Below are 26,088 nucleotides of genomic sequence, written 5' to 3' on the forward strand. Positions count from 1 at the left end.
TCTCAAAGTGCTAGGATTACAGGCATGAGCTACCGTGCCTAGCCCACAGAGTACTTATTAATTACAGAGCGGAAAAGAGTCGCTTCTCAGGGAGAAGCCTGTCAGTCACCCCCTTAATCAAGTGATCAAAGTGAAGATCATCGTTGTAGAACAAATCAAAATGATGCACGCCTGGTAGGATGCAGTCACTTCTGAGTATTCCTGCCAGCGATGCATATCTGACTCTAATGAGACAAAGCCAAATTGAGGGGCATTCTACAGATTAAGCAGCCTGTATGCTCCCAAAGTGGAAAGGTTCTGAAAGCCAAGGAAAGCTGAGGGGGCATTTCAGACTAAGGGAGGCTGTGGAGGTGTGATGACTGGACACATAGGCAGCTCCTGTCTGCTGTTGGGGACTTCACTGGGACAAGTGGGGACAGTGGAGTGGGGCTGGGGTTAGATGGTGGTAGTGTGTCAGTGCTGGCTTCCTGTTTTGATGATTGTATTGTGGGGATGTAGGAAAAAGTCCTTATTTGTAGGAAATACACACTTAAAGTATCTAGGACGTTGGAACATCTGGTCAGCAACTTACTGTCACCTAGGTTGGGAAAACCGTTTTGTGTTGTACAACAGGTCTTACGTAAATTTTTGATTGTTTCTAAATTTAAAAATTTAAAAAAAAGTGTTATACCTCTAAATGCTTGCCAGTGTTCTAACTGAATCAGGTGAACACGGCATGAATGTGCCCTTAGCACTAATACGTTAAAAGTAGAACACCCAAGAGGGGACAGGGTTCATTTCTTGGTAGAAATCTCTTAAGACTCCTTTCCGAGACGGGTGGATCACGAGGTCAGGAGATCGAGACCATCCTGGCTAACACGGTGAAACCCCGTCTCTACTAAGAAATATATAAAACTAGCCGGGCGAGGTGGCGGGCGCCTGTAGTCCCAGCTACTTGGGAGGCTGAGGCTGGAGAATGGCGTGAACCCAGGAGGCGGAGCTTGCAGTGAGCTGAGATCCGGCCACTGCACTCCAGCCTGGGCTACAGAGCAAGACTCCGTCTCAAAAAAAAAAAAAAAAAAAGGCCAGTGTACTTAGACCAAAAAAATCAGACCATAAATGCATTGTCAGTAACAGTGGCTGCTTCCAAAATACACCATCCCTGAGAGTTGTGGAGAGTGTGTGGGCTTCTTAGGCCATTTCTCTGTGGAGCCCATAGCTTTTCAGAGACTTGCAGGAAAACAGAGTAACCCCTTTACGGGATGCTACATGTAGGCAAAGTGCTGGAGGAGAAAGCCCCACCTTGGCCACCCGAACTTAATGCAGGGCTGGAAAGCCAGAACCCTGGGGGGGCAGTTCCACGCTCAGCTGGGTGGCAGTCCAGATTCCTCATGAAGAGATTGGAGCCTGAACCACAGGCATGTGACCCGGCAGGCCACCAGACAAGACGCATGTGAAGACACTGTGCTACCTGTGACTCTACCTGCTTCAAATGAACCTTCTCTTAGGATAGGGAGACTTGTGTCATTGTCAGTGGGCCCGTGTCCCCTTTCCCTTCTTTACTCAGCCTCTGTTGCCCAAGGGCCTCTCTCTGACTGTTGCCCTGGGCCCCTTCCAGAGCTGGTGCACGTCAGTGTGGCCAGTGCCACTGCGGGAACTGCTTTTGTACTGTCTTCAGCATGGTTTCTTCTCATTTTTAGTCTGTAGTCAAGCTTCTGTTGCCAGGGAGAGGGAAGAGGGACCTTCTTTCAGTCCCAGCAGGCAGTGGGTTAGGGCTGGGACCAGCTGTTTCTTTCTCTCCCCTCTAGCAGTACTTGGTGTGTGTGTATTCTGTAAGTCGGGTGTTTGTAACTAGGGGCATGGCCTGAATGATAAAAAGGCAGATTGACCATCCAGACTGATGTGTACCTTGTTCTAACCGAGTGAGCCAGACAAAAGACGGCTCCACCTTGACCAGGACACTCTTCTTTCCATCTTCACTTCTTTCCCTGGGCAGAAATGCCTGCTTTTCATGGGGGAGAAAAAGATAACTTTTTCTAGACCTGTGTGACATTCTCCCTGGAACTAGTGGGTTAAGTGAGTCATTGCTTGGGGAAGTGTCTACTTTATTTATTTGCTTTTGTGTTTGTTGAGCATAATGTTGCCATGCCTGAAGAGTTGCAGAATTCTTCTGTGAGTTAGGATGGCTGTTTTTATTGCCACTTTGTCTCATTATTTCCCATTAAATATAGACACAGGTTCAGAAGACTAAAGACCTGCTCAATAATGTGGCCTCTGATGAAGCTAATTTAGAAGCCAAAATTGAAAAGAGAAAATTAGAACTGGAAAGAAATCGGAAGCGACTAGAGACTCTGCAGAGTGTCAGGTAGATATGAACACTTGGAGAATGAGTAGAAAGATGTCCTGGAAAGTTCAAACAAACTGGGCGTGGTGGCTCATGTCTGAAATCTCAGCTACTCATGAGGCTGGGGCGGGGGGGTTCTCTTGAGCCCAGGAATTTGAGACCAACCTGGGCAGCATAATGAAACCCCATCTCTAAAAATTTTTTAAAATTACCTCAGTGTGGTGGTACACACCTGTAGTCCCAGCTACTTGGGAGGCTGAGGCAGGAGGATTGCTTGAGCCCAGGAGGTTGAGGCTGCACTGAGCTATGGTTGCATCACTGCACTCCAGCCTAAGCAAAAGAACGAGGCCCTGACTCTAAAAGAAAAAAGAAAAGTTACAACAAAGACTTAAGAGAATAGAATATGATCTTAACTCTTCTTAAGCAATGAAGAAAAGCCTTACATAAAGATATCTTCACCTCAAAATGTGCATGTGTTGCCTGTCGTAACAAGCAGATGGCTAAACTCATTCTCTTTACTGCTTGCAGTATGTCTGGAAAACTGCTTTATGCTTGAACTGCCCTTTAAGCTTTTATAGCTTCTTGGAACTCAAGGCAGAGTAAGTGAATCCAGATGGGGAAATCCAGACGTGGTCTGCTAAGATCTTGCCATAAATTAGGTAGAAACAGAAACATACTCCTGCCTCTTTGTTGGCATAGATTTTAGACTTTATTTAAACCTTGATCATTCCTCACCAGTCAGTAATTCGTCTTTCTTCCTACTTTACCTCATTGGAAATGTATTTCCCAGGAATACCAATGGAGAATAGTGGTGCCGGCCCTCTGTTCTCTTCTTCGTTCTGCACCTTTTTCCCTCCCCCGTGCTTCTGCTCTTTCTCCCTTTTCATCCTCCCTTTATTTTTCTTTCTTCTTGGCTCCCTCCTCTTCCCAGCTGCCTGCTCTCCTCGAATATGTTTTGCCTTTTTGGATGTTGGTGGCTGGCTACACCCTGGCCACTGTCCCAGGGTCTGTGGGGAGACAGCCCCTGGGGCAGTGACAGCAACCACAGGGAGCACCCTGGCTCCTCCCCACCCAGCGCAAAGCCGAGGCCCTTCCCCTCCTGGAACTGGCTATTTACCTCTGGAGCCTCACAGAGGTAAAAAAAAAAAAACAGAAGTCAGTGCTGCCAGATAGATTGATCTCCTTGACATATTCCACCTTTAAAGCATCAATTCATTTTTGTTAAGCTCCAAATCCTTTTAACAGAAAAAAAAGTCTCTTTGTTTTGCTCTAGTTCAAAAGATTATAATTATTTCTTAGTTTATCTGCTTATATTTTTAAAAGAGTAGAATTTTTCCTTTAAGGTCAATAATAAGAAAAAAAGAAAAAGTTCAGCAAATCAGTTGAAATAGATTTTTATGTTTTTTTGTTTTGTTTTGTTTTTGTTTTTATGGTTTTTTTTTCTCTTGAGATGGAGTTTCGCTCTGTTGCCCAGGTGGGAGTGCAGTGGTGCTATCTCAGCTCACTGCAACCTCCGCCTCCCGGATTCAAGCAATTCTCCTGCCCTGGTCTCTCAACTAGCTGGGATTACAGGCAGCCGCCACCACGCCCAGCTAATTTTTGTATTTTTAGTAGAGATGGAGTTTCACCATGTTGGCCAGGCTGGTCTTGAACTCCTAACCTTATGATCCACCCGCCTCGGCCTCCCTAAGTGCTGGGATTACAGGTGTGAGTCACCACGCCTGGCCTTTTAAAAAAATTTTTTATCGTTTAAAAACCTCTTTAGGCACAGTGATTCATGTCTATAATCTCGGCACTTTGAGAGCCCGAGGCGGGCAGATCACTTGAACTCAGGGGTTCAAGACCTGCCTGGGCAACTTGGTGAAATCCCATCTCTACAAAAAATATATATAAAAAATAGTCGGGCATAGTGGCACATGTCTGTAGTCCCAGCTACTTGGGGGCCTGAGCCAGGAGGATCACCTGAGTCCAGGCGTTCGATGCTTCAGTGAGCCATGATCACACCACTGCACTCTAGCCTGGGTGACAAAGTGAGACCCTGTCTCAAAAAACAAATAAAAAAACACCAGCTTTAATTCGTAACAACCTATGGTCCCCTTTTTAGAGGATTGCTTAAAATTTGTAATAGCCTGACAGTAGAACACTATTATTGTTGTTATTATTTCTTTTGAGATGGAGTCTCGCTGTGTCGCCCAGGCTGGAGTGCAGTGGTGCAATCTTGGCTCACTGCAACCTCCGCCTCCCAGATTCAAGCGATTCTCCTGCCTCAGCCACCTGAGTGGCTGGGATTACAGGCATGTGCCACCATGCCTGGCTAATTTTTGTGTTTTTAGTGGAGACGAGGTTTCACCATGTTGGCCAGGCTGGTCTCAAACTCCTGACCTCAGTTGATCCGCCTGCCTTGGCCTCCCAAAGTGCTGGGATTACAGGCGTGAGTTGCCGCACCCGGCCGACAGTAGAACATTATACCCAAATAAGATAATAATATATATATTTGTTGATTTTGAGAGATGTGTCTGGTATGTGACTTTTTGCCTTTAGAGATGGGGTCTTAGTGTGTCCCCAGGCTGGAGGGCTGGAGTGCCATGGCAAGGTCAGAGGATCCTCACTCACTGCAGCCTTGAACTCCAGGCTCAATCCTTCTCCTACCTCAGCCTCCCTAAATGCTAGGGTTACAGGTGTGAGCTGATGCACCCAGCCTGATCATTTTTAACTCTATTGACATTATGATATATTGAAATGAAAAAAAAAGATTATAGAATTTCTTAGTATATTTAATTTTTGTTTAAAATGCATTCCTGTCTATATGCATAGAAAAGTCTGGAAGGATATATGTCAACTATCAAACGCTTATACCTGGTGATGGGATTATCAGTAATTTTTACATCATTCTTCATACTTTCAGGCTTATTTCAAGTTTTTACAAAGAGTACATCTTATGATGAAAAAGAAGTATGTCCATTTTCGGGGGAGAAAGGAGAAGAGGGAAAATATTTGTAAGCAGTTACAAGAATGAAGGCCCTTCTCTAATTAAGGGTTTCCAGAGAAAGCCACCATGGAGTCTGAAACTGTGAATACCCATTTCAAACTACTGCACTTTAACTCACCTTTCCCTTTTTATTTCATTTGCTTGTCTTAGGCCATGTTTTATGGATGAGTATGAGAAGACTGAGGAAGAATTACAAAAGCAGTATGACATTTATCTGGAGAAATTTCAAAATCTGACTTACCTGGAGCAGCAGCTTGAAGAGCATCATAGGATGGAGCAAGAAAGGTTTGAGGTGAGCTGAGCCTGTCCTCTGTTCAGCCATTCCTTCTGGTGTGTTATTTTGTACTGGGTAACAGGTCATTTTGTTAATATCATTGTGAAAAAAATATCAGTACATGTTTTTTCTCCCTGGTCAGTCTGAGGATTGCTCATGTCATGCATTTGTTTTGCTGGCAGTGTACCCTGGATTCCAGGGTTGTCAAATCTTTGATGTCATATTTCATCAGGTTTAGTCAGTTGAGAGTACAGACAGGGCCGACGTGTGGCCTATGCGGCTGCATAAGACCCTATGCCGACATGGGGTCTGTGCTTGCTTTCAGGCCCTGTTGTCAATGTCTGGGAAATTCATAATAATTTTTTTTTTTTTTTTTTTTTTGAGACGGAGTCTCACTGTGTCGCCCAGGCTGGAGTGCAGTGGCCAGATCCCAGCTCACTGCAAGCTCCGCTTCCCGGGTTTACACCATTCTCCTGCCTCAGCCTCCCCAGTAGCTGGGACTGCAGGCGCCCACCACCTCACCCAGCTAGTTTTTTGTATTTTTTTAGTAGAGACGGGGTTTCACTGTGTTAGCCAGGATGATCTCAATCTCCTGACCTTGTGATCCGCCCGTCTCGGCCTCCCAAAGTGCTGGGATTACAGGCTTGAGCCACCGCGCCCGGCCCATAATAATTTTTAAGTGTATTTTATTTTCCACTGATCCCAAAAATTACGTAGCTGGTCTTGAGTACAAATTTAAAAGCTTGCTTGGCTTTGGCAGGTCAAGGCGGGTGGATCACTTGGGGTCAGGAGTTTGAGACCAGCCTGGCCAACATGTGAAACACCGCCTCTCCTAAAAATAAAAAAATTAGGCCAGGCGCAGTGGCTCAAGCCTGTAATCCCAGCACTTTGGGAGGTCGAGATGGGTGGATCACGAGGTCAGGAGATCGAGACCATCCTGGCTAACACGGTGAAACCCCGTCTCTACTAAAAATACAAAAAAAAAATTAGCCGGGCGAGGTGGCAGGCACCTGTAGTCCCAGCTACTTGGGAGGCTAAGGCAGGAGAATGGCGTGAACCCGGGAGGCGGAGCTTGCAGTGAGCTGGGATCCGGCCACTGCACTCCAGCCTGGGCGACAGAGCGAGACTCCGTCTCAGAAAATAAATAAATAAAAATAAAAAATAAAAATAAAAAAATTAGCTGGGTGTGGTGGTGCATGCCTATAGTCCCAGCTACTCGGGAGGCTGAGACAGGAGAATCTCTTGAACCTAGGAGGCAGAGGCTGCAGTTAGCCAAGATGGTGCCACTGTATTCCAGCCTGGGCAACAGAGCAAGATCCTGTCTCCAAACATAAAAAAACAAAGCTTGCTTAGGTCAGTTCACATAAAGATTTTCAAGGCAAGGTGCGATGGCTCATACTTGTAATTCCAGCACTTTGGGAGGCTTAGGCAGGAGGATCACTGAAGCCCAAGAATCCGAGACCAGTTCGGGCAACATAGTGAGACCCGTCTCTACAAAGAAGTAAAAAAAAATTAGGCCAGGCGCGGTGGCTCATGCCTGTAATCCCAGCACTTTGGGAGGCCGAGGCGGGCAGATCACAAAGTCAGGAGATTGAGACCATCCTGGCTAACATGGTGAAACCCTGTCTCTATAAAAATACAAAAAATTAGCCAGGCGTGGTGGCAAGTGCCTGTAGTCCCAGCTACTCTGGAGGCTGAGGCAGGAGAATGGCGTGAACCCAGGAGACAGAGCTTGTGGTGAGCCGAGATCGCATTACTGCACTCCAGCCTGGGCGACAGAGCGAGACTGTCTCAAATAAATAAATAAATAAATAAATAAATAAATAAATAAACTAACTGGGCATGGTGTTGCACACCTATTGTCCCAGCTACTTGGGAGCCTGAGATGGGAGGATTGCTCGAGCCTGGGAGTTTGAAGTTGGAGTGAACCATGATCATGCTACTGCACTCCAGCTTGGTTGACAGAGCAAGACTCTGTCTCAAAAAAAAAAAAAAAAAAAGAAGCGGGGAGGGGGGCCCGGCGCAGTGGCTCACGCCTGTAATCCCAGCACTTTGGGAGGCCACAGTGGTTGGATCACGAGGTCAGGAGTTTGAGATCAGCTTGTCCAAGGTGGTGAAACCCCCTCTACTAAAAATACAAAATTTATCTGGTATGGTGGCGGGCGCCTGTAATCCCAGCTACTTGGGAGGCTGAGGCAGGAGAATTGCTTGAACCCAGGAGGCGGAGGTTGTAGTGAACAGAGATCGTGCCACTGCACTCGCCTGGGCGACAGAGCAAGACACCGTCTCAACAGAAAAAAAAAAGATTTTCAAATTGTGGTTAATTGAATCACCAAAATAGCTCATTGGAGATTGTTTTGTAAAGAGGAATGGCAGTTTATTGGTTGATTGTGGGAAATATATGTGGCCTTGAACCTGACCAACCATCTTACAGGTTCCTTTCATCCCCGTGGGTAAGGCCATTTAGGAAAGAGTATTTCAGATCCGAGCATGAGTTGATAAATGTGGAATTTAGAGCAAAAGAAATTGAACCAAGTTGTGATCAATTTTTGAATTGCCCTATCCTTAACCTGAGAATGGTCTTTTAGACTCCATTTTCATGATGAAATTAGTCTGCAGTCTCCCCTTCTCATGCCCTTGACAGCTTTTGGCATTAAGGTTATGCTAGGCTTCTTACAATTCTGAGCATTTGAGTTGGGCAGAGCTAGTTTGTTGTCCAGGAGGGCTAACTGGGAGTACCTAACGCATCTATGTGGACACATGTCATCTTGACGAGGAATTCATTAATAGCATTACTCTGTGGCAGAGGCAGGCCATGGAGAAATGGTACAGGACAGGCACATTTCAAGGGCACTGGAAAGAGCCTGGAGTTTAGAACATTTTAAACATTGGGTACCTGGGAAAGAACAGTCAAGGACAGTGAAAAGAAACATTTTGTTGTATTATCTGGGGCCACCTCTGGGTTCAGAGAACAAAACAAACAGTATGCCTCAGAATGGCGGATAGGTGGCCCAGGAGACTTCCGGGGGAGCCCTCTACCCTACCCTTCCTTCAACGAGTACATCTCTTTTTCTCTTACTCACTCTCGCACTCTGTCCTTAGAATACCTGTTCCCTCGAAATACCCCATGCCTGAAACACAGTGCTTTATTTTTAATGTTTAGAACAACAACAATATTTAAAGCCAGCTTCCTCCCTCTGTCTGTCCCTACCCCACCCCACACCCCCCATCTCTCTCTCTCTCTCTCTTTCTTTCTCGACAGGGTCTCACTGTGTTACCTGCCACTCTGTCTGGAGCGCAGAGTGTGATCATAGCTCACTGTAGCCTCAGACCTAGGCTCAAGTGATCCTCCCACCTCAGCCTCTTGAGTAACTGGGACTATAGGCACGTGCCACCATACCTGGCTAAATTTTTTAAATGTATTGTAGAGATGAGGTTTCCCTATGTTGCCCAGGCTGGTCTGAAACTCCTGGGCTCAAGTGATCCTCCTGCCTTGGTCTCCCAAAGCATGGGGGTTACAGGTGTGAGCTACCACGCCCAGCCCCCATTTTCTTTCTTGATAATAAGCCATATTTTATGATCTGAGATGTTTCCTCTTGTCCCCACCCCATTCCCATCCTTACCTATCCTACCATTTAGCATCTTTTGAGCTGGAATCTGAAGGCAGGGCAGGAAAGATAATTGATAAAATCTATACTTTCTTCCTTTGAAAGCAGGAGGTCTGTCTCTGCCCTAAAATTAGATGTGTCTGTTCTGTGTCCCCAGGCCATACAGGCACGCATGGTGGACATTTAGTTCTCCTCAGAGGCGGGGAAGTGTAGTCGGAGAAAGATGGGGGTGGGGCAGCTGCTTCATTCTGGGTGCCCGTGTCCACCAGGCCACCAGGTGACCTCAGAGAGAAAGGGCAGTAAATTTTGGGACCCTGGAGTTGCTCAGGCTGTGTTAATTCTCTTCCCCTTCCTTGAGTTTAGCTCTTTTTTTGTTCTGTAGCACAAACTTAGCAGTCCTTACACAGTGGTGAAGAAGAATAGAACAGTCCAGAAAAGGGCCATCTCTCCTGAGTCTGTTTTTCCTCTTCCACAGGAAGCTAAAAACACTCTCTGCCTGATACAGAACAAGCTCAAGGAGGAAGAGAAGCGCCTGCTCAAGAGTGGAAGTAAGGCTGGGCTTTGTAGATGAGCAGTTTACTCTGGACTAGCATTTTCAGCCTTGAGATGTGTGTGTGTGTGTGTGTGTGTGTGTGTGTATTTAAATATATATTTTCTTCTTTTTTTCAGCAGTTTTTTTTTTTTTTACTGTAATAACACTTCACTTTACATCTTCAATTTTTAAAAGTATAATAAAATATTGTTGACTATAGGTACAAAAATATTTTCAAAAGGCAGTTTTCTCACAACTTCTATTTTGTGTACCATTGTATTCACTCAAGAGTCTGGTTTAAATATAGCATTTAAAACACATTTCATTCTTGTGCCAGTTAAGATAGTGTTTTCCCCTGTTTAAATTATAGTTTGAATTATATATGATGTGTAACTGTAAGAAAAGGCGGTCCTAGAGGTGTGTAGGGTTCTGTATTTTCAGGCTGACTGATGGAAAACAAGCATTGGGATGCAGTGCAGGGAGAGGGGCCACTCGCTTCTCATGATGGTGCCCATGCCGCTGAGATGCCCCCCATAATCCAGAATGGCTCAGCAAGACACTTAGCTGGAGAGACACAGGGTTACGTCCATACAAGGCCGAGATTCCAGGAAGGAGCTCTCTGTGACCAGGCAGCTTCCCTTATCCCTGAACTTCAGTGTCAAGTCACTGTCAGGGACCAGTAGCAGCCCAGGATCTTCCTGCTGAATCAACGGCCTTCTTGCACAGAGTTCCTCCTCCTCTTGCTGATTGCTCTTTCTTTTCTTCATGGCGAAATATTCTGTTTGATCTCATGTTGAGGGCAGCGTACTCTCTCTCTCTTTCTCTTTTTTTGCCATTTCCCTTGTATCTCTCTCATTTTGCACCTGTTCTATGACTCTGTCGTCTGAATCTCAGGAAACCCTGGAGGAAGGACAGGGACTGCTGGGAAGTCCTCCAGGAACAAGGTTAGGAAATTTGAAGGGCATGTCTAGCCAAAGCAGCCCTCCCCTTTTTATTTCCATGTCAGCCAGGAGCGTGAGAAGCAGCCCTCAGTGATCAGCCTGCATGAGGTTTGCCCCTTTCGAGAGGCCCAACTCAGGTAGGAGCCCTGGTTGGTTACTTGCATCCCATTCTGTCCCTGGGCCAGGATGCTAAGACCTGTCATGCTGATCTTGCTTTATTCACCAAGATTTACCTGTATGTTTTCTTCTAGGAGTTCTGTAGTTTTAGCTCTTACATTTAGGTCTCTCATCCACTTTGAGTTAATTTTTATATATGGTGTGAGACAGGGGGTCCAACTTCATTCTTTTGCATGTGGCTGTTCAGTCATCCTATTATCATCTGTTGAAAAGACTATTATTTCCCCCATTGAATTATACTGGCATGTGGTCAGCCATACTTAATTTTAATTGTCACTATCAACTCAGTGGTTTCAATGTCAGCATGCATTAATGTCTTAGTCTGTTTTGTGCTGCTGTAACAGAATACCTGAGACGGGGTAATTATATATTTTACATAAAATATATACAGCATTATATATATGGATACATGTAGTCATCCCTCAATATCTGTGGAGAACTGGTACCAGAACCCACCTGTGGATACCAAAATCCACAGGTGTTCAAGTCTTTTGCATATAACCTATGCACATCCTCCTGTATACTTTAAATCATCTCTAGGTGACATAAAATACCTAACATAATGCCTATATATCACTTCATTCACATGGATTCAGCATAGTACTTGGCATGTGGCAAATTCAAGTTTTGCTTTTTGGAACTTTGTAGATTTTTTTTTTCCAAATAATTGTAGATTTTTTTTCCAAATAATTCAGATCCATGGTTGGCTGAACCTATGGATGTGAAATCCATGGATACAGAGGGCTAGTTTTGTATGTGTCTGTATGTGTGTGAGTTTATATATATATGACATATATATATAATATATGACATACATAATATGACATATACTGCCATATATAACATATGACAATTATATAACATATAATATATTAGTATTAGTTTATATTATTATCATTATAAACAGAAATTTACTTGTCTGAGACTTAATGAGCCACAGTTCTGGGGGCAAGTCCAAGATCAAGGAGTTGCATCTTGCTGCACCATCCCATGACAGAAGGGCAAAGAAAGGGGGAGAGAAAGCAAGAGATCAAACCCACAGCCTCAAGCCCTTTTATAACCAGCATTAGTCTGTTCTTCAGGGCGGAGCCCTCGTGACCTAAACACCTCCCAATCTGCCCCACCTCCCAACACTGTTGCATTGGGATTTAAGTTTCCAACGCGTGCTTTTCGGAGACACATTGAAATCATATGATAGCAATTGACTTTAGTTTACCTGCTCACTTCTCAAATCTGTATTGGTTTGAGTTGTAAGAAGAAATTTTATTGAGCCTGAGGTACGTGTATTAATTTTATTTTAAAATTGATTATATAATTTGATTTGCATTGCATGGGATAAGGATTTAATGTCTTAACTTCCTGGATGGCATAAGAAATGAACTAAGCTGAATAGTGGTTTCATTTTGTAGTCATTAATTGATGTTAATATTTAATAATATTCTCTGTAAAGACTTTCAGAAGATTTCAAAGTAATTGTGTCGAAGCCCAGGATGTTGTTATTGACACTTTCTCCAGCTCCTAGGTTGGCCCTTCCTGTACTATAAAGCACAGCTCTTCTCTCCATGGCTAAAGAAAGCAGAAAACCTTCCCACAGTGCCCAGCTAGATACTGTTACCGTTTCATTACTCTCTCTTTTTTTGAGACGGAGTCTCTCTCTGCTGCCCAGGGTGGAGGGCAGTGGTGTGATGTCAGCTCACTGCAACCTCTGCCTCTGGAGTTCAAGCAATTCTCATGCCTCAGCTTCCTTAATAGCTGGGACTACAGGTGCGCACCACCACGACTGACTAGTTTTTGTATTTTTAGTAGAGAGAAGGTTTCACCATGCTGGCCAGGCTGGTCTCAAACTCCTAACCTCAGGTGATCTGCCCACCTCAGCCTCCCAAAGTGCTAGGATTACAGACATGAGCCACTGCGCCCGGCCACATTACCCTCTTATAGTAGGGGCATAGCAAAGCCTTTGGGCAGACTAACAATTACTGTTCTTCCAAACTAACTTCTGAGTTAATCATCAGAACAGGGTCCTCCAAGTCCATCCTTACAAAACCTGTATGGCTCCCTGGGTGCAGAGAAGTCAGGTGCCAGGCAGTGAAAGGTCTTTCTCCCCACAGTGGAGACTCCTTCTGTAGGTTCCCTTTAGGAAATATTCAGCCTATAGTTGCAAGACTCCAAAGAATGTATTTAAGAAATTAATATAAAGAGCTGTTCCGGCTGGGCATGGTGGCTCACGCCTGTAATCCCAGTACTTTGGGAGGCCGAGGCGGGCGGATCATGAGGTCAGGAGAATGAGACCATCCTGGCTAACACGGTGAAATCCCGTCTCTACTAAAAATGCAAAAAATTAGCCGGGTGTGGTGGTGAGCGCCTGTAGTCCCAGCTACTTGGGAGGCTGAGGCAGGAGAATGGCGTGAACCCGGGAGGCAGAGCTTGCAATGAGTGGAGATCACGCCACTGCACTCCAACCTGGGCGATAGTGCAAGACTCCATCTCAAAAAAAAAAAAAAAAAAAAAAACGGTGTCCCATTGAAAATTACTTTGGAAAAAATCTGTCTTTGTGATGGGATTTTCCCCAGGGGAGAACATCACATCACCAGTTTTCACTGCCGGTCACTAAGATCATCCTTCTCCTCAGGGCAGCCCCATTCGTGCCATTCCTAGCCTGGCCTCCCTGCCTCCAGTCTTGCTGTGTTACCTTATTAGCAGCCTCCACTTCCTCATCTTTGTCATGATCTAGGAACTTGAGTTCTGGTAACACAGCCTAACATTAGTCAGAGAATGGGTTTTTCCCTGAACTAACCAAGCACTTGACAGCTGGCTATTCAGTTTTTAAATTTTCAGATTTCCTTCAAGGGCTTCAACACAATTAATTTGAAAACTATCTTCCAAAAGTCTTTGCAGAGAATGTGTAAAAACTTCACTGCCTGGCACCTGATTTCTCTGCACCCAGGGAGCCATGCAGGTTTTAGAAGGATGGAATTGGAGGCATTTGCGTCGCTGTTCTGATGACTGTAATAGTGTTTCTAACGAATATATCCGACCCACTTTTTCCTTGCTTTGGAAAATTATTTTTTTAATAAAAACAGCACATCATTGTCCACATTAATTCTTCACTAAGCATCTACAGGCAAATCCGGAGAGTCTTATAAAATCTAATGCATCCAAAGAAAGGCTGATGCATGCAAACCTTACTGGGCAGAGCTGTTTAGTTGTGATGATGAAGCCACTCCTTTGTTTTGCCTGCTTGTGTTCCTGCCAGGTAATGATGACTCGGATGTAGACATCCAGGAGGATGACGAATCCGACAGTGAGTTGGAAGAAAGGCGGCTGCCCAAGCCACGGACAGCCATGGAGGTGCTCATGCAAGGTACCCCTGCATCTTTCGCTGGCCTTTCTCCCTGTGCCCTGTTTCACAGAACACCTGGCCAGGACGGGGGCAGGCTGCTTAGTGTTGAGGCCCACAAGCGCACTGTGAATGGCCCCTGGAAGCAGCTCTTGCTCAGGTTTATCCTGTCCTGTTGTTTATGGCTCTTGAACTGCTCAGTGGTCATGTTTGCTCCTAATATTGTTACTTGTCTGTGATCCCAAAACTGGATGGTTCATATTTATGGCTTGGTATTTCTCACAGAGCCACAAGAACACATTGCCTCTGCCACTCTCAGTGCAGTGATGTACCTAATAGCCTGAGAATTAATGCAGAAAGGGACTTAAATGAGCATCTCTGCCTTAAAAAAAAAAAAGTTCTTCTAATTCCTTTACTCATCACAAAAGATTCGAGTAGCAAAGCTCAGCACAGTCACGCATGCCTTATTCCCAGCTACTCAGGAGGCTGAGGCCGGAGGATCGTTTGAGCCCAGGAGCTCGGAGCTGTAGTGTGTGATGATTGTGTCTGGGAATAGCCACTGCACAGTGGCCTGGCGACATAGAGGGGCTCTTAAAACTAAGTTAAAACATAAAAAGACTCAGGCAGCAACATTTGTAGAGCGAACGTGAATGCTGCCCTGGGGTCTTCCTCATGTCCCACTCCCACCTGGGAGGGCTCATGGCTAGTGGCCAGGGTGGGTGTGTCTTTACAGATTACCTTTCTGTACATATACATATGCACACACATGCACACTCACACGTACACACATACACACACAAAGATCACCTGAAAAAAATTTAACCTGAGTGCAACCAGACGGTATGTATGGTTCTGCAACTTGCTTTTGTTTTTAAAAATTAAATACAATTGGAACTCTTCTTTTGTCAGTAATAGATCTGCCCCCTACTTTTTTTTTTTTTTTTTTTTTTTTTTTTTTTTTTGTTGAGACAATGTCTCGCTCTTGGTCCCCAGACTGGAGTGCAGTGTCATGATCTTGGCTCACTGCAACCTCTGCCTCCCGGAGGGAACGATTCTCCTATAATCCCGAGTAGCTGGGATTACAGGCCTGCACCACCACACCCAGCTAGTTTTTGTATTTTTAGTAGAGATGGGTTTTCACCATGTTGGCCAGGCGGTCTGAGGTGATCCACCCATCTCGGCCTTCCATAGTGCTGGGATTACAGGCTTGAGCCACCGCGCCTGGCCATGTCTGCCTATCTTTAGGTTGCATCATTAAAAGTCAAATTCTTAGGTCAAAGGTTCCGTAAATTTTTAATTTAATACTACAAAATTCTCCTATATTTGCCTTTAAGAACATTCCTTATCTACCACCTGTTGATGTTTGGAACACTGTTGCTTTTTTTTTTTTTTTTTTTTTGAGACAGACTAGAGTGCAGTGGCACAGTCTCAGCTCACTGCAACCTCTGCCTCATGGTTTCAAGCGAGTCTCCTGCCTCGGCCTCCCAAGTAGCTGAGACTACAGGTGTGAACCACCATAACTGACTAATTTTTTAAAAAAATTTTTGTAGAGATGAGGTTTCATCATGTTGCCCAGGCTGGCCTCAAACTCCTGGCCTCCTGTCTCAGCCTCCCAAAGTACTGGGATTATACGCATGAGCCAACATGCCTGATCAGAAAACAGATCTTGAATGCTATTTCCTGCTTTATTTTCCAAGGTTTTTATGACTTCTTCATGCTTTTGTTATTCTCAGGAAGACCCGGCAAACGCATTGTGGGCACGATGCAAGGTGGAGACTCCGATGACAATGTAAGTCCCCCGCTCCCCTCAGCAGTTCTGTGTGCTCTGGGCTTCGCTGTCCCCATAGATGGGAGTGGCTGAGTTGCTGCCAGCAGCCAGGGAGCCGTCTGTGGTCAGTCCAGCCATGCCTCGATGCATGGCAAGGTTTGGCCTCATGAGGCTCTGGACTCTTCCTTGCTCGTGGATGGTTCATTTCTTTTCAAGTGAATGTGCTTGCTCTGCTTTTTTTGCCTTCTCACTGTTCTTTCCATTCTCGCTTTCCAAAGATGGAAGCAGCACCAGCTCTCTTAGGTAAATGCAAGACTTCCAACTCCAAGAAGCAGGTTGGTTTTCTGTTCTGCCTCATGTGTTTGTGGGTGTCTGTCAGCCCTTCCAGGGCCAGCCAGGGGCCTCTCCCTAGGAGTGCTGCTTCCTCTCTCCTGGGCAAAAAGCCACTCAAAAGGGGTCCCATGGTGACAGCAGGATCACTGAAGTCCCCTATGCTAAAGAGGAGGTGCAAGCACCGAGCCTGGAGACGGGGAAAGCTCAGGCTGGCAGTCCTCAGGCCCTGGGCCGTAACCTAGAAATGAAGGAGGACGCCGAGGGCTGGGCTCAGGACCAGCCCTCCTCCCTGCTCTGTGCTGGGGAAGGAATGGTGAAGCAGCACTGTCCCCAGACCAGGCCCCTGGGGTGCCAGGCATGAGGCTGAGACATCAGGCTGCCTTGAGCTTTACTGAGTGGATAACTCCCTGGAGCACTTAACCAAAAGGGGAGTCTAGGGGACCTTGGTGGGATCCGGTCATCAGGGCTCTGCTGGCCATTACTTAAGTCTGTGTTCTTTGTTGCATCCCTGGCAGTGCTGCTCAGCCCACACAGCGAAGGGCGACTAGACAGAGACTGACCCCAGGCTGCCTCCATTGGTGGATACTCCTGTGTCTGTGGCATGGCGCTAGTGGCTGCACAGAGACAGAAACAGGGCCTTGCGTTCTTGCACACAGATTCACGCATCTGCAGCCTGTGCTGCTGCGGAATTCACAGTGGGGAGAGGCCGCTCAGGCTTGCCGGCAGGAGGCACAGAGATCAGGCCTTGGATTCACAGGGCATGGTCTGTAGAGAAGCAGAGAGAGCAACTAGAAAATAATTTTCTTTTTTTTTTTTTTTTTTTGAGACGGAGTCTCGCTCTGTAGCCCAGGCTGGAGTGCAGTGGCCGGATCTCAGCTCACTGCAAGCTCCGCCTCCCGGGTTCACGCCATTCTCCGGCCTCAGCCTCCCGAGTAGCTGGGACTACAGGCGCCCACCACCTCGCCCGGCTAGTTTTTTGTATTTCTTAGTAGAGACGGGGTTTCACCGTGTTAGCCAGGATGGTCTCGATCTCCTGACCTCGTGATCCACCCGTCTCGGCCTCCCAAAGTGCTGGGATTACAGGCTTGAGCCACCGCGCCCGGCTAGAAAATAATTTTCTTAACAAGCTCGGGCATGGATGGTGAATAGCTTCTCTCGGTCTTGCCCATCCAAGACAGAAGCAGAGGGAGTGTGGCATGGGGATGCTGGAGCAGCACCGCCTGTGTCTTCTCCGAGGTGTGCCTTCTCTCAGAGCGAATGCATTAGTCGCAGCTGAGCTTTATGCCTGGTGCTCACTTGTTTATTTCAAGGAGGCTGTATCCATGCAGCCCTCCAGGCACAGGGTTCCGTGCTTTACGTGTTCAGGCATCCAACACGTGTCTGTTGAGTGCCTGCCACATGCCAGTGCTGTCATGGATTATGGGGAACGCAGCAGGGGGCAGAGACAAGCCCCCGCTTCAGAGACAAGCCCCCAGCAATAATGATGGAGCGGCAGATCCAAGGCTCATGGTGTTAACAGGAGGAATAACAGCTTCAGGGGACAGGGAGTGACAGGGAACAAGGAGGGAATAACAGCTTCAGGGGACAGGGAGTGACAGGGAACAAGGAGGGGGTGGCATCTTCCACGAGCTCAGCAAAGGGCTCTGACATGGTGGTGTTTGAGCAGGGCCTGAGTGGAGGGAGCGAGTCCGTGGGTTGGCGGCACCTGGGCATGTGGAATGTGCTCCTCATGTTGAGGAGCAGAGGCAGCTGGTGTGACTGGGTGAGCGTGAGAGGCAGCAGGGGCCATGCAAAGCCTTGCAGGGTGAGATGAAGACTCTGTTCTCTGAGTGTGATGGGGAGACCCTGGAGAATCGTGAGCCCAGAAGGGTCAAGAGCTGACACCCATTTGAGAGAAGTCGGTTAGGAGGCGCCTGCACCCGTGGAGGTCAGAGGTGATGGTGCTTGGCCGAAGGTGTAGCAGCAGGTGTTGAGAAGTGGTCAGGTCCTGGGTCTGTCTCTAAGAACCATCAGGTTTTGTGAATTGATTGGACACAGGCTGTTAGAGAAAGAGAGAAATGAGGGTGCCTGGGCGGGGTCTAATCAGCAGAAAGCAGAATTTCATTTTCTGAGATGGGGCCGACTTGACAAAGGGGCTTGGAGGGCCGATTGAAAGTTTGGTTTTGGACATTCTGAGTCTGACAGCCACATGCTAGGGTTGAGTCGTCAGGTGGAATTTAAGTCTGGAGTTCAAGAGCCAGGTCTGGGCTAGATATTGAATTTTGGGAGCCACTCTTATTTGGTTGATACCTAAGCCACAAGGATAGATGTGACTGCCTAGGGAGAGCAAGTAGAACGAGAAGAGAGGTGACCCAAGGTCCTGTGTGCACCTGCCCTGCAGAGGTCGGGGAGGAAGGGACAGGCAGGGGAGGCTGGGGGGCGTCAGCAGTGAGGGAGGGGGACCTGGACTAGAGAAGGGGCCCTGGGGGATGGAGAAGATGGGTTTTAAGGATGAAGGGGTGATTCCACAGCTCAAGCAGAATGAGGCCTGAGAATCAATCCTAATCCACTGCATGTTTCCGTCGTGATAGGAGCAGTGCTGGGGTCAGTGGGTGAGAGCCCGGGGGAACTGAAGCATTCGTGAGGGGCAGAGGTGCAGACAGTGAGTTCAACGACTCGCTCAGGAGCTGTGTGTGAGGGGAGAGAGACAGGGCAGAGCAGCTGGAGAGGAAAATGGGATTACATTTGGGTTTTTTTCCAAGAAGGAAATTACAGCATTTGTGTGCACCAAGGGGAATGATCTAGATAGAACGACCAGCCATCCTGGTTTACATGGGACGCAGGACTTGCCATTTTAAAGCTGGGCTGAGTTGGTCGCCCTGGATCTGATGAGGAGGGAGAAGGTGTGTCTTTCACTTTGCTCCCTTTCTTTTTTTTTTTTTTTTTTTTTTTTTTTTTTTTTTTTTTTGAGACAGAGTCTTGCTCTGGAGTGCAGTGGTACAATCTCGGCTCACTGCACCTCCGTCTCCCAGGTTCAAGCAGTTCTCTTTGCCTCAGCCTTCTGAGTAGCTGGGATTCACTTCACTCCTTATACCCATGCCTGTGTTGCTTTCTATCCACAATCTGCAAAAAGCCAAAATAGGCCGCCCTTCCCTCTCTCCAAGCCCTTGTCGTCCATTGGCCCTCAATGCAGATCCAGAGTGCTTCTGAGACACTGTGGGAAAGCCAGCCCCTGCAGCACCACACTCAGATGCACCTGGAGTTTGGAGGATTCTGGTTGGATGATAAATTCCAGCCAGCAGTACATCGCCTCGGTCCCATCCATATGCCCTCCCACAGCCTGCCTGCCACTCTGCCGGCCTCTTCCTTCACACAGGGATGCTGCTATAGAAAGGGAGGCAGAAAATCTTAGGACAAGATGTCAGGAATGAGGTGGAACCCCCTGTTGCATCTGCCATTTTTTTCCTATAGGAGGACTCGGAGGAGAGTGAAATCGACATGGAAGATGATGATGAGGATGATGATTTGGAAGATGAGAGCATTTCTCTCTCACCAACCAAGCCCAATCGAAGGGTCCGGAAACCTGAACCCTTGGATGAGAGTGACAATGACTTCTGACCCTCTTGCCAAGGGACCTTGGCAGATTAAAACCCTCAGACTTGTAGGTAAATGAGAACTTAGAAGGTTAGGAAGGTAACACCTGTTTTGTTCACTAAGCTGGCTGGACTCATGGTTACTGAAGCAATACTTATTTCTGCTTCAGCCTCCTATGTTTGCATTCCATGAAGCTTAAATAAGAATTGAAACAAATCCCTAAGATTTTTTTTTCACCTTATTTATCTCCTAAAACTTGAGGAATGCATGTGTTCTTAGTGATTCACATCCACGGGACAAAATCTCAAGGAGAAATAAGAGCTGACGCCACACAAGTCTTGGCTGCTTTTGTTACTATACATTTTCTCCGAGAGTCCAGCAGAGTTGAGGCTAGAACTTGGCACTGGGGACTCATGTTCGGAATCGTAGGGGGACATCTGGCTGTTAATCACTTGCACAGTTGAGAACATTTCCTGTACTTCGGCTTTTAATTCTAGCCCTTATTTCATTTTGTCATCTTTCTTTCTTCTGCATGTTCACAATACCAGACATTAAATGTATTTTAATAACTACAATTTTCTGAAAGAAGCTTAGCTAAAGTTAAATGAAAACTGGGTTTCCTTGAAAATCAGGTGATAGAGACAGGCTCCAGATGAGGAATCCTCCATTTTCTCTCCAAAGCTGACATTCTTCTGGGAGTCAAGTTCACCTTGGATTACAGCCACCTTCATGTTTCCACGGCTGGTACTAAATTTGGAAACTCTGGTGACCTGAGCTGCCTTCTTGGAGACTCCAGACTCCCGTGGCAATGACAGCCGGGACACTCTCCTTGCCTCCAGCCAGGGTTTCTCTAAAGGAGCTTTGTTTTGTCTAAAGTGTGGAAAGATATAGTGCACAACACAGGGACAAAGGCAGGTTTCCTGCAGCTGGCTACCTAAGTGTTTCTGTAGGGGAAGGAGCCTGTTAAGAAAAAGGTGTTGGTACAGATTCATGTTTCTGACTTAAAGAAACAACAACACAGGATTGAATTAGGTAGAGTAGTAGCACTAGAAGATTTTTCTGTTGTGAAATTAGAAGTGGAGTTGGTTTTTTTTCTTTTTTCTTCTTTTTTTTTTTTTAATATGAAAAGTACTTAGCTGGACATGGTGGCAAGCGCCTGTGGGCCCAGCTACTCAGGAAGCCAAGGTGGGAGGATCACTTGAGCCCAGGAGTTTTAGACTAGCCTGGACAACTAAGTGACACTCCATCTCTACAAAAAATTTAAAAATTAGCCAGGTGTGGAGGGGCATGCCTGTGGTCCCAGCTATTCAGGAGGCTGAGGCAGGAGAATCACTTGAGACCAGGAGGTCGAGGCTGCAGTGAGCTGTGATTGTGCCACTGCACTCCAGCCTCGGTGACAGAGTGAGACCCTATCTTAAAAAAAAGAAAAAGAAGGCCGGGCGCGGTGGCTCACGCCTGTAATCCCAGCACTTTGGGAGGCCGAGGCAGGCGGATCATGAGGTCAGGAGATGGAGACCATCCTGGCTAACATGGTGAAACCCCGTCTCTACTAAAAATACAAAAAGTTAGCCGGGCGTGGCGGCGGGCGCCTGTAGTCCCAGCTACTCTGGAGGCTGAGGCAGGAGAATGGTGTGAACCCGGGAGGCAAAGTTTGCAGTGAGCCAAGATGGTGCCACTGCACTCCAGCCTGGGCAACTGAGCAAGACTCCGCCTCAAAAATAAATAAATAAATAAATAAATAAATAAATAAATAAATAAAAAGCACACTGCTTGTAAAAAGCATACAGTAGGCCAGCGCCTGTAATCCTAGCACTTTGAGAGGCCGAGACGAGTAAATCACCTGAGGTCAGGGGTTTGAGACCAGCCTGACCAACATGGCGAAACCCCATCTCTACTAAAACTACAAAAATCAGCCAGGCGTGGTAGCACATGCCTGTAACCCCAGCTACTGGGGAGGCTGAGGCAGGAGAATCACTTGAACCTAGGAGGCGGAAGTTGCAGTGAGCCAAGATCGCACCGTTGCACTCCAGCCTGGGCAACAGAGTGAGACTCCATCTCAAAAAAAAAAAAAAAAAAGCATACAGTAAATTAAAAAGAAAAGCACAAAACAGTTTTCACTTATTTTTACAATTAAAAAGTCAGAAGACTTCTGAAGTTACTTTTAATAAATGTATTTAACACCGTATTTCATATTATTAAATAGGTTTTACTTAAAAGCATAATTATTTTATTTGTACCTGTCAGATATAAATACTTATTCAGGAGTTCACAAGTATGAAAAGATACACATAAATTTTAGGAACTTTCGACAATTATTTCTGTCATTTTTGCTTTTTTCTCTTTCTTTTCGTAAATTTTATGTATAAGATTACCCCTTTAAAAAAAAAAAAAAAAAGCCAGCATTCAGTGAATTCACCAGTAATTTGAAATGCACCATATTGTAAACGATCCGCTGACAGGGAAGCCAGCGTGTTGAAGCCATGCTAGCCACCTCAGACGCCGTGGTTCCAAGACGCAGAAGAGTCACTGCAACTTTTGGATGTTACGGAATTGGTTTGCCTGAATGTGACTTGACTTCTGTGTTGAAAAAACATACAAATAGAGTTCTGTTTTCGTTATGTGATGCTTTCTTCTAACGCACTTTAACACAGAAGCCTAACCTAGCTACAAAGAGCCCATCCACAGACATAGGCAACAGTTCCAAAGGGTATTTCATTGTGTCACCTGCTTCTAGATCATCTGTTAGTTAACTGACTTTATGCAAAGTCTCACCATGTATAGCACTGCCTTGCTTGAGCAAGGAAGTTTCTGTCAACAACAAGCTGTGTGTACTCTATGATTTTTACTAAAGTATGACCCATTGTAGTGGGTCATTACTAAAGTGGTGACCCATTGTAGAATGGATCCAGGAGTCACATGTGCAAGTGCTTTATGACCTGGCACCATTTGGTTTTGGCCAAGCAGTAGAGCAAACCTCAGGACCTAAGGAGGATGGTTGTGATTAGGTCAATAAAAAACTAGCAGGCCATTGCTGATAATTTTTTACTATATAATTAGAGGACTTCCACAAATGCTTTAAAAAATGTGTATTGATGGAAAATACAAAGGAATTTTTCAAATACTCAATTTTTATTGGTAGTAGTTATCAAGAACAAAGTCCTCGGACTTCTGATGGGAAATCTGAACGACTGTTTCTCTTTTAGCTTGGACAAGAAGAAACAGATCCCTCTCATTAGCACTTTAATATCAGTGTCACATGTCTGGAAGGAAATTGTATTCATTTAGGTAAGCAACACACTACATAAATATCACAGCTGTTAGACCCAGGGGACTCTCAGGTGCTAGAATTGAGGACTCCTTTAATTGGAAGGGAGCTAAAGGGTCTACCTCCTATCTAGAAGTCCTTTCTGTGTGGATATGAATTAAATTGTCTTGTCTGTTTTGCTCTGATGGGGTCTGTGTGGGCTAGCTGGCTCTGGTGTGTCCCTGACGACAGACTGAACTCTTTAACCATTTCAGACAGCTTGAAGATGTATGAACATTATTTGAAAAGGGAGAGAGGGAGGACTGTTTGTTTTCTCCACCACTTTGGCTCCTGAGGTTCCTTCAGTGTTAGGTTTCTGTAGGGCCCAGCTTTCTCCAGCGTTTGGCTACTGCAACTCTGTTCTGCTAAGCTCTTAACTCAGACAGAAACAATGCAAACCGGCAGACAGAGCATCACCTTAAAAGTACTAAAACAGCTGTCAATCTAGAAGTCTATGCCCAGCAAAAACTCATAAATACTGCAAGACCCATGTTCAGATTTCCCCCCTTTTACAAATAATGTTTTGTTTTATTTCCCAGCTACTACAAGTGATCCAAATGTTCTTTGTAACAGACTTTTTCCTCCAGTCTAGGATCCAGTCAAAGATCTTGCATTAAGTTATATCTCTGTAATCTTTAATTTCACGCTATCTGCAACGTTTTGCATTTTTCGTGACATTGATGTTTTTTATGAGTTCAGGCCATTTATTCTGCAGAATATTTGTCAATTTGGATTTTTTTCTAATTGTTCCTTCAATGATTAGAATCAGGCAAACAGTTTTTGACAAGAATACATCAGAGACGACTCCGTGCTGCGTCAGACTGGGGGCACGTGATGTCCATGTGTCCCATTATTGGCGATGTTCAATTCTGTCACTTCCATTGAGGCTGCATTTGCCAGATTTCAGATTAAAGGTACCTTTTTCCCTTTGTAAATTAGGACATCACCTTTGTGGGGTGCTGTTTTGAGACTGCAAGGATATCATCTTCCCAAGTAGGCCTTCATCCATGGCCTTAGCATCCATGTCAGCATCCTATCCAGATGCTCACTTTTGAACAAACATTTCAAATAGCGATTCCTTTCAAATTCAGAAGTGATCATTGCTTTATAGTCTTAATAAATATTTTCTGTGGTTATTTAGTTGATGAGAGCTGTGATGTCCATTTGGATTTTTTTCCCTCCAACACAAACAGCTGCAGGAATTGGTGCCACATAGAGGCTCAGCTTGCCTGTCTCCATGGAATCTGTGGCCACAGCAGTGGCTTTGGAAGCCTAATAAGGAAGTGTAGTGGCTCACACCTGTAATCCCAGCACTTTGGGAGGCTGAGGTGGGCAGATCACTTGAGGTCAGGAGTTTGAGACTAGCCTGATCAACATGGTGAAACCCCATCTCTACTAAAAATATAAAAATTAGCTGGGTGTGGTGGTGTGTGCTTGTAGACCCAACTACTTGGGAGGCTGAGGCAGGAGAATCACTGGAACCCAAGAGGTAGAGACTGCAGTGAGCCGAGATTACGCCACTGTACTCCAGCCTGGGTGACAGATTCTGTCTCAAAAACAAAGAAAGAAAGAATGACATCACTGAATACATTGAATGTGCTATTGATTACCAGTGTGCCAGACTCCAGATAACATGTGCCAGGTATCACCCACGTCTTTGATTTTGTAATAAATAAAAAATGGGGCCAGGTGCGGTGACTCACGCCTGTAATCCCAGCACTTTGGGAGGCCCAGGCTGATCACCTGAAGTCAGGAGTTCAAGACCAGCCTGACCAACATGGTGAAACCCCATCTCTATTAAAAATACAAAAATTAGCCAGGCATGGTGGCAGGTGCCTGTAATCTCAGCTACTGGGGAGGCTGAGGCAGGAGAATCACATGAACCTGGGAGGCAGAGGTTGCAGGGAGCCAAGATTGCACCACTGCACTTCAGCCTGGGTGACAAGAGCAAGACTTATCTCAAAAACAAACAAAAAAAAGGCAGAATCCTTGGAGAACTCTATTGTCTCTGTTTCCAGAATTCTAGAATTAAAACTCATTTATCTTCACAATTTTCCTATAATTTTTTCATGTCTGTAAGGATGATACCCTAAAACTTTCTTCTTGAAAAAATAAAGAAGGGTCCCCTCTGTCGCCCGTGCCACATGGATGCTCCTCACGGGCTTGAGATGGCAGCTTATCTCAGAGCATGGGATGATTTTTAACCAGGTGAGTGGAACAGGGCAGTAATAAACATTTTTAAAGGTAGGGGGCATATGAAGTACTCAGGGTGTAAATAAGCTGGAACCAGCCTCCTACACTGCTGAGCTTCAGGCCTTTGTCCCCTAGTCCCTTGGTGGTGGCCCCGTCCCTCCTCTGTGCCATAGCAGAGTACCCGTCGCCCCCTGCCTGAACCACTCCTGCACCAGGAAGGGAGCTCACGACCTCCTCTGGCAGCACCTCTCCTTTCTCCGTGCAGAGCCCCACTCTCGTGTTGAGTGAGCAGCATTCCCAGCTCCCAGCAGGTCCCCAGATGTCGGCCTTTCTGTTCAAAAGCTTCCAGCTGAGTCTCTGCCCATCCTCCTGCTCCATCCACCAGGAACTCCTTTTGCTCACATTTCAACAGTGCACGTGGGAGCATTTGTCTTGATGGCCTCTGAGATCATCCTGGCCCCGGAGTCCCCAATGTGGTTTCCTTGGAGGCTAGAAGAGAACAGTTAAGGCAGGGCTTGAAGCCTGCAGGTTCTCTTTAGTAGAGCAGGTCGTAAGATAGAAAATGCAGGACCCCATGCAAAGCCTTTGTGCTTCTAGGATCCCCTCGCTACATGGACAAGGCTCAGGGTAGCCCCCCTTAGACCAGGTTTCCCTGTAGGGCTGCTGAGGGGCCTGGGGGTCAGCTGACTCTCAGAACTGAGCAAAAGGCAATGCGTGACCTGGAAGCAGTTCTAAG

General features: G+C 46.1%; 2 protein-coding genes across 10 annotated transcripts in view; one reads left to right on the top strand and one right to left on the bottom strand.

The window, feature by feature from the left end:
* The window catches only part of CLUAP1 (clusterin associated protein 1), a 42,160-nt gene extending 17,851 nt beyond the window's left edge, over window positions 1-24,309 (top strand). For all 5 annotated transcript variants that reach the window (XM_037989927.2, XM_073015119.1, XM_073015116.1 and 2 more), the window contains 6 exons: window positions 2,211-2,344; window positions 5,463-5,604; window positions 9,670-9,742; window positions 14,098-14,205; window positions 15,915-15,970; window positions 19,733-24,309. In XM_037989927.2, coding sequence (XP_037845855.1) covers window positions 2,211-2,344; window positions 5,463-5,604; window positions 9,670-9,742; window positions 14,098-14,205; window positions 15,915-15,970; window positions 19,733-19,879 — 660 coding nt within the window. In that variant the 3' untranslated portion in view covers window positions 19,880-24,309. The remainder of the gene's footprint in view (window positions 1-2,210; window positions 2,345-5,462; window positions 5,605-9,669; window positions 9,743-14,097; window positions 14,206-15,914; window positions 15,971-19,732) is intronic.
* NLRC3 (NLR family CARD domain containing 3) overlaps window positions 22,966-26,088 on the bottom strand; it is a 39,344-nt gene continuing 36,221 nt past the window's right edge. For 4 of the 5 annotated variants that reach the window (XM_073015115.1, XM_037989918.2, XM_037989919.2 and 1 more), the window contains one exon: window positions 25,141-25,841. In XM_073015115.1, coding sequence (XP_072871216.1) covers window positions 25,751-25,841 — 91 coding nt within the window. In that variant the 3' untranslated portion in view covers window positions 25,141-25,750. Of the gene's footprint in view, window positions 25,842-26,088 lie in introns of all 5 variants that reach the window. The other variant, XM_073015113.1, reaches the window with a different exon arrangement.

Source organism: Chlorocebus sabaeus, chromosome 5, assembly GCF_047675955.1.
Source record: "Chlorocebus sabaeus isolate Y175 chromosome 5, mChlSab1.0.hap1, whole genome shotgun sequence".
Classification (NCBI taxonomy): domain Eukaryota; kingdom Metazoa; phylum Chordata; class Mammalia; order Primates; family Cercopithecidae; genus Chlorocebus; species Chlorocebus sabaeus.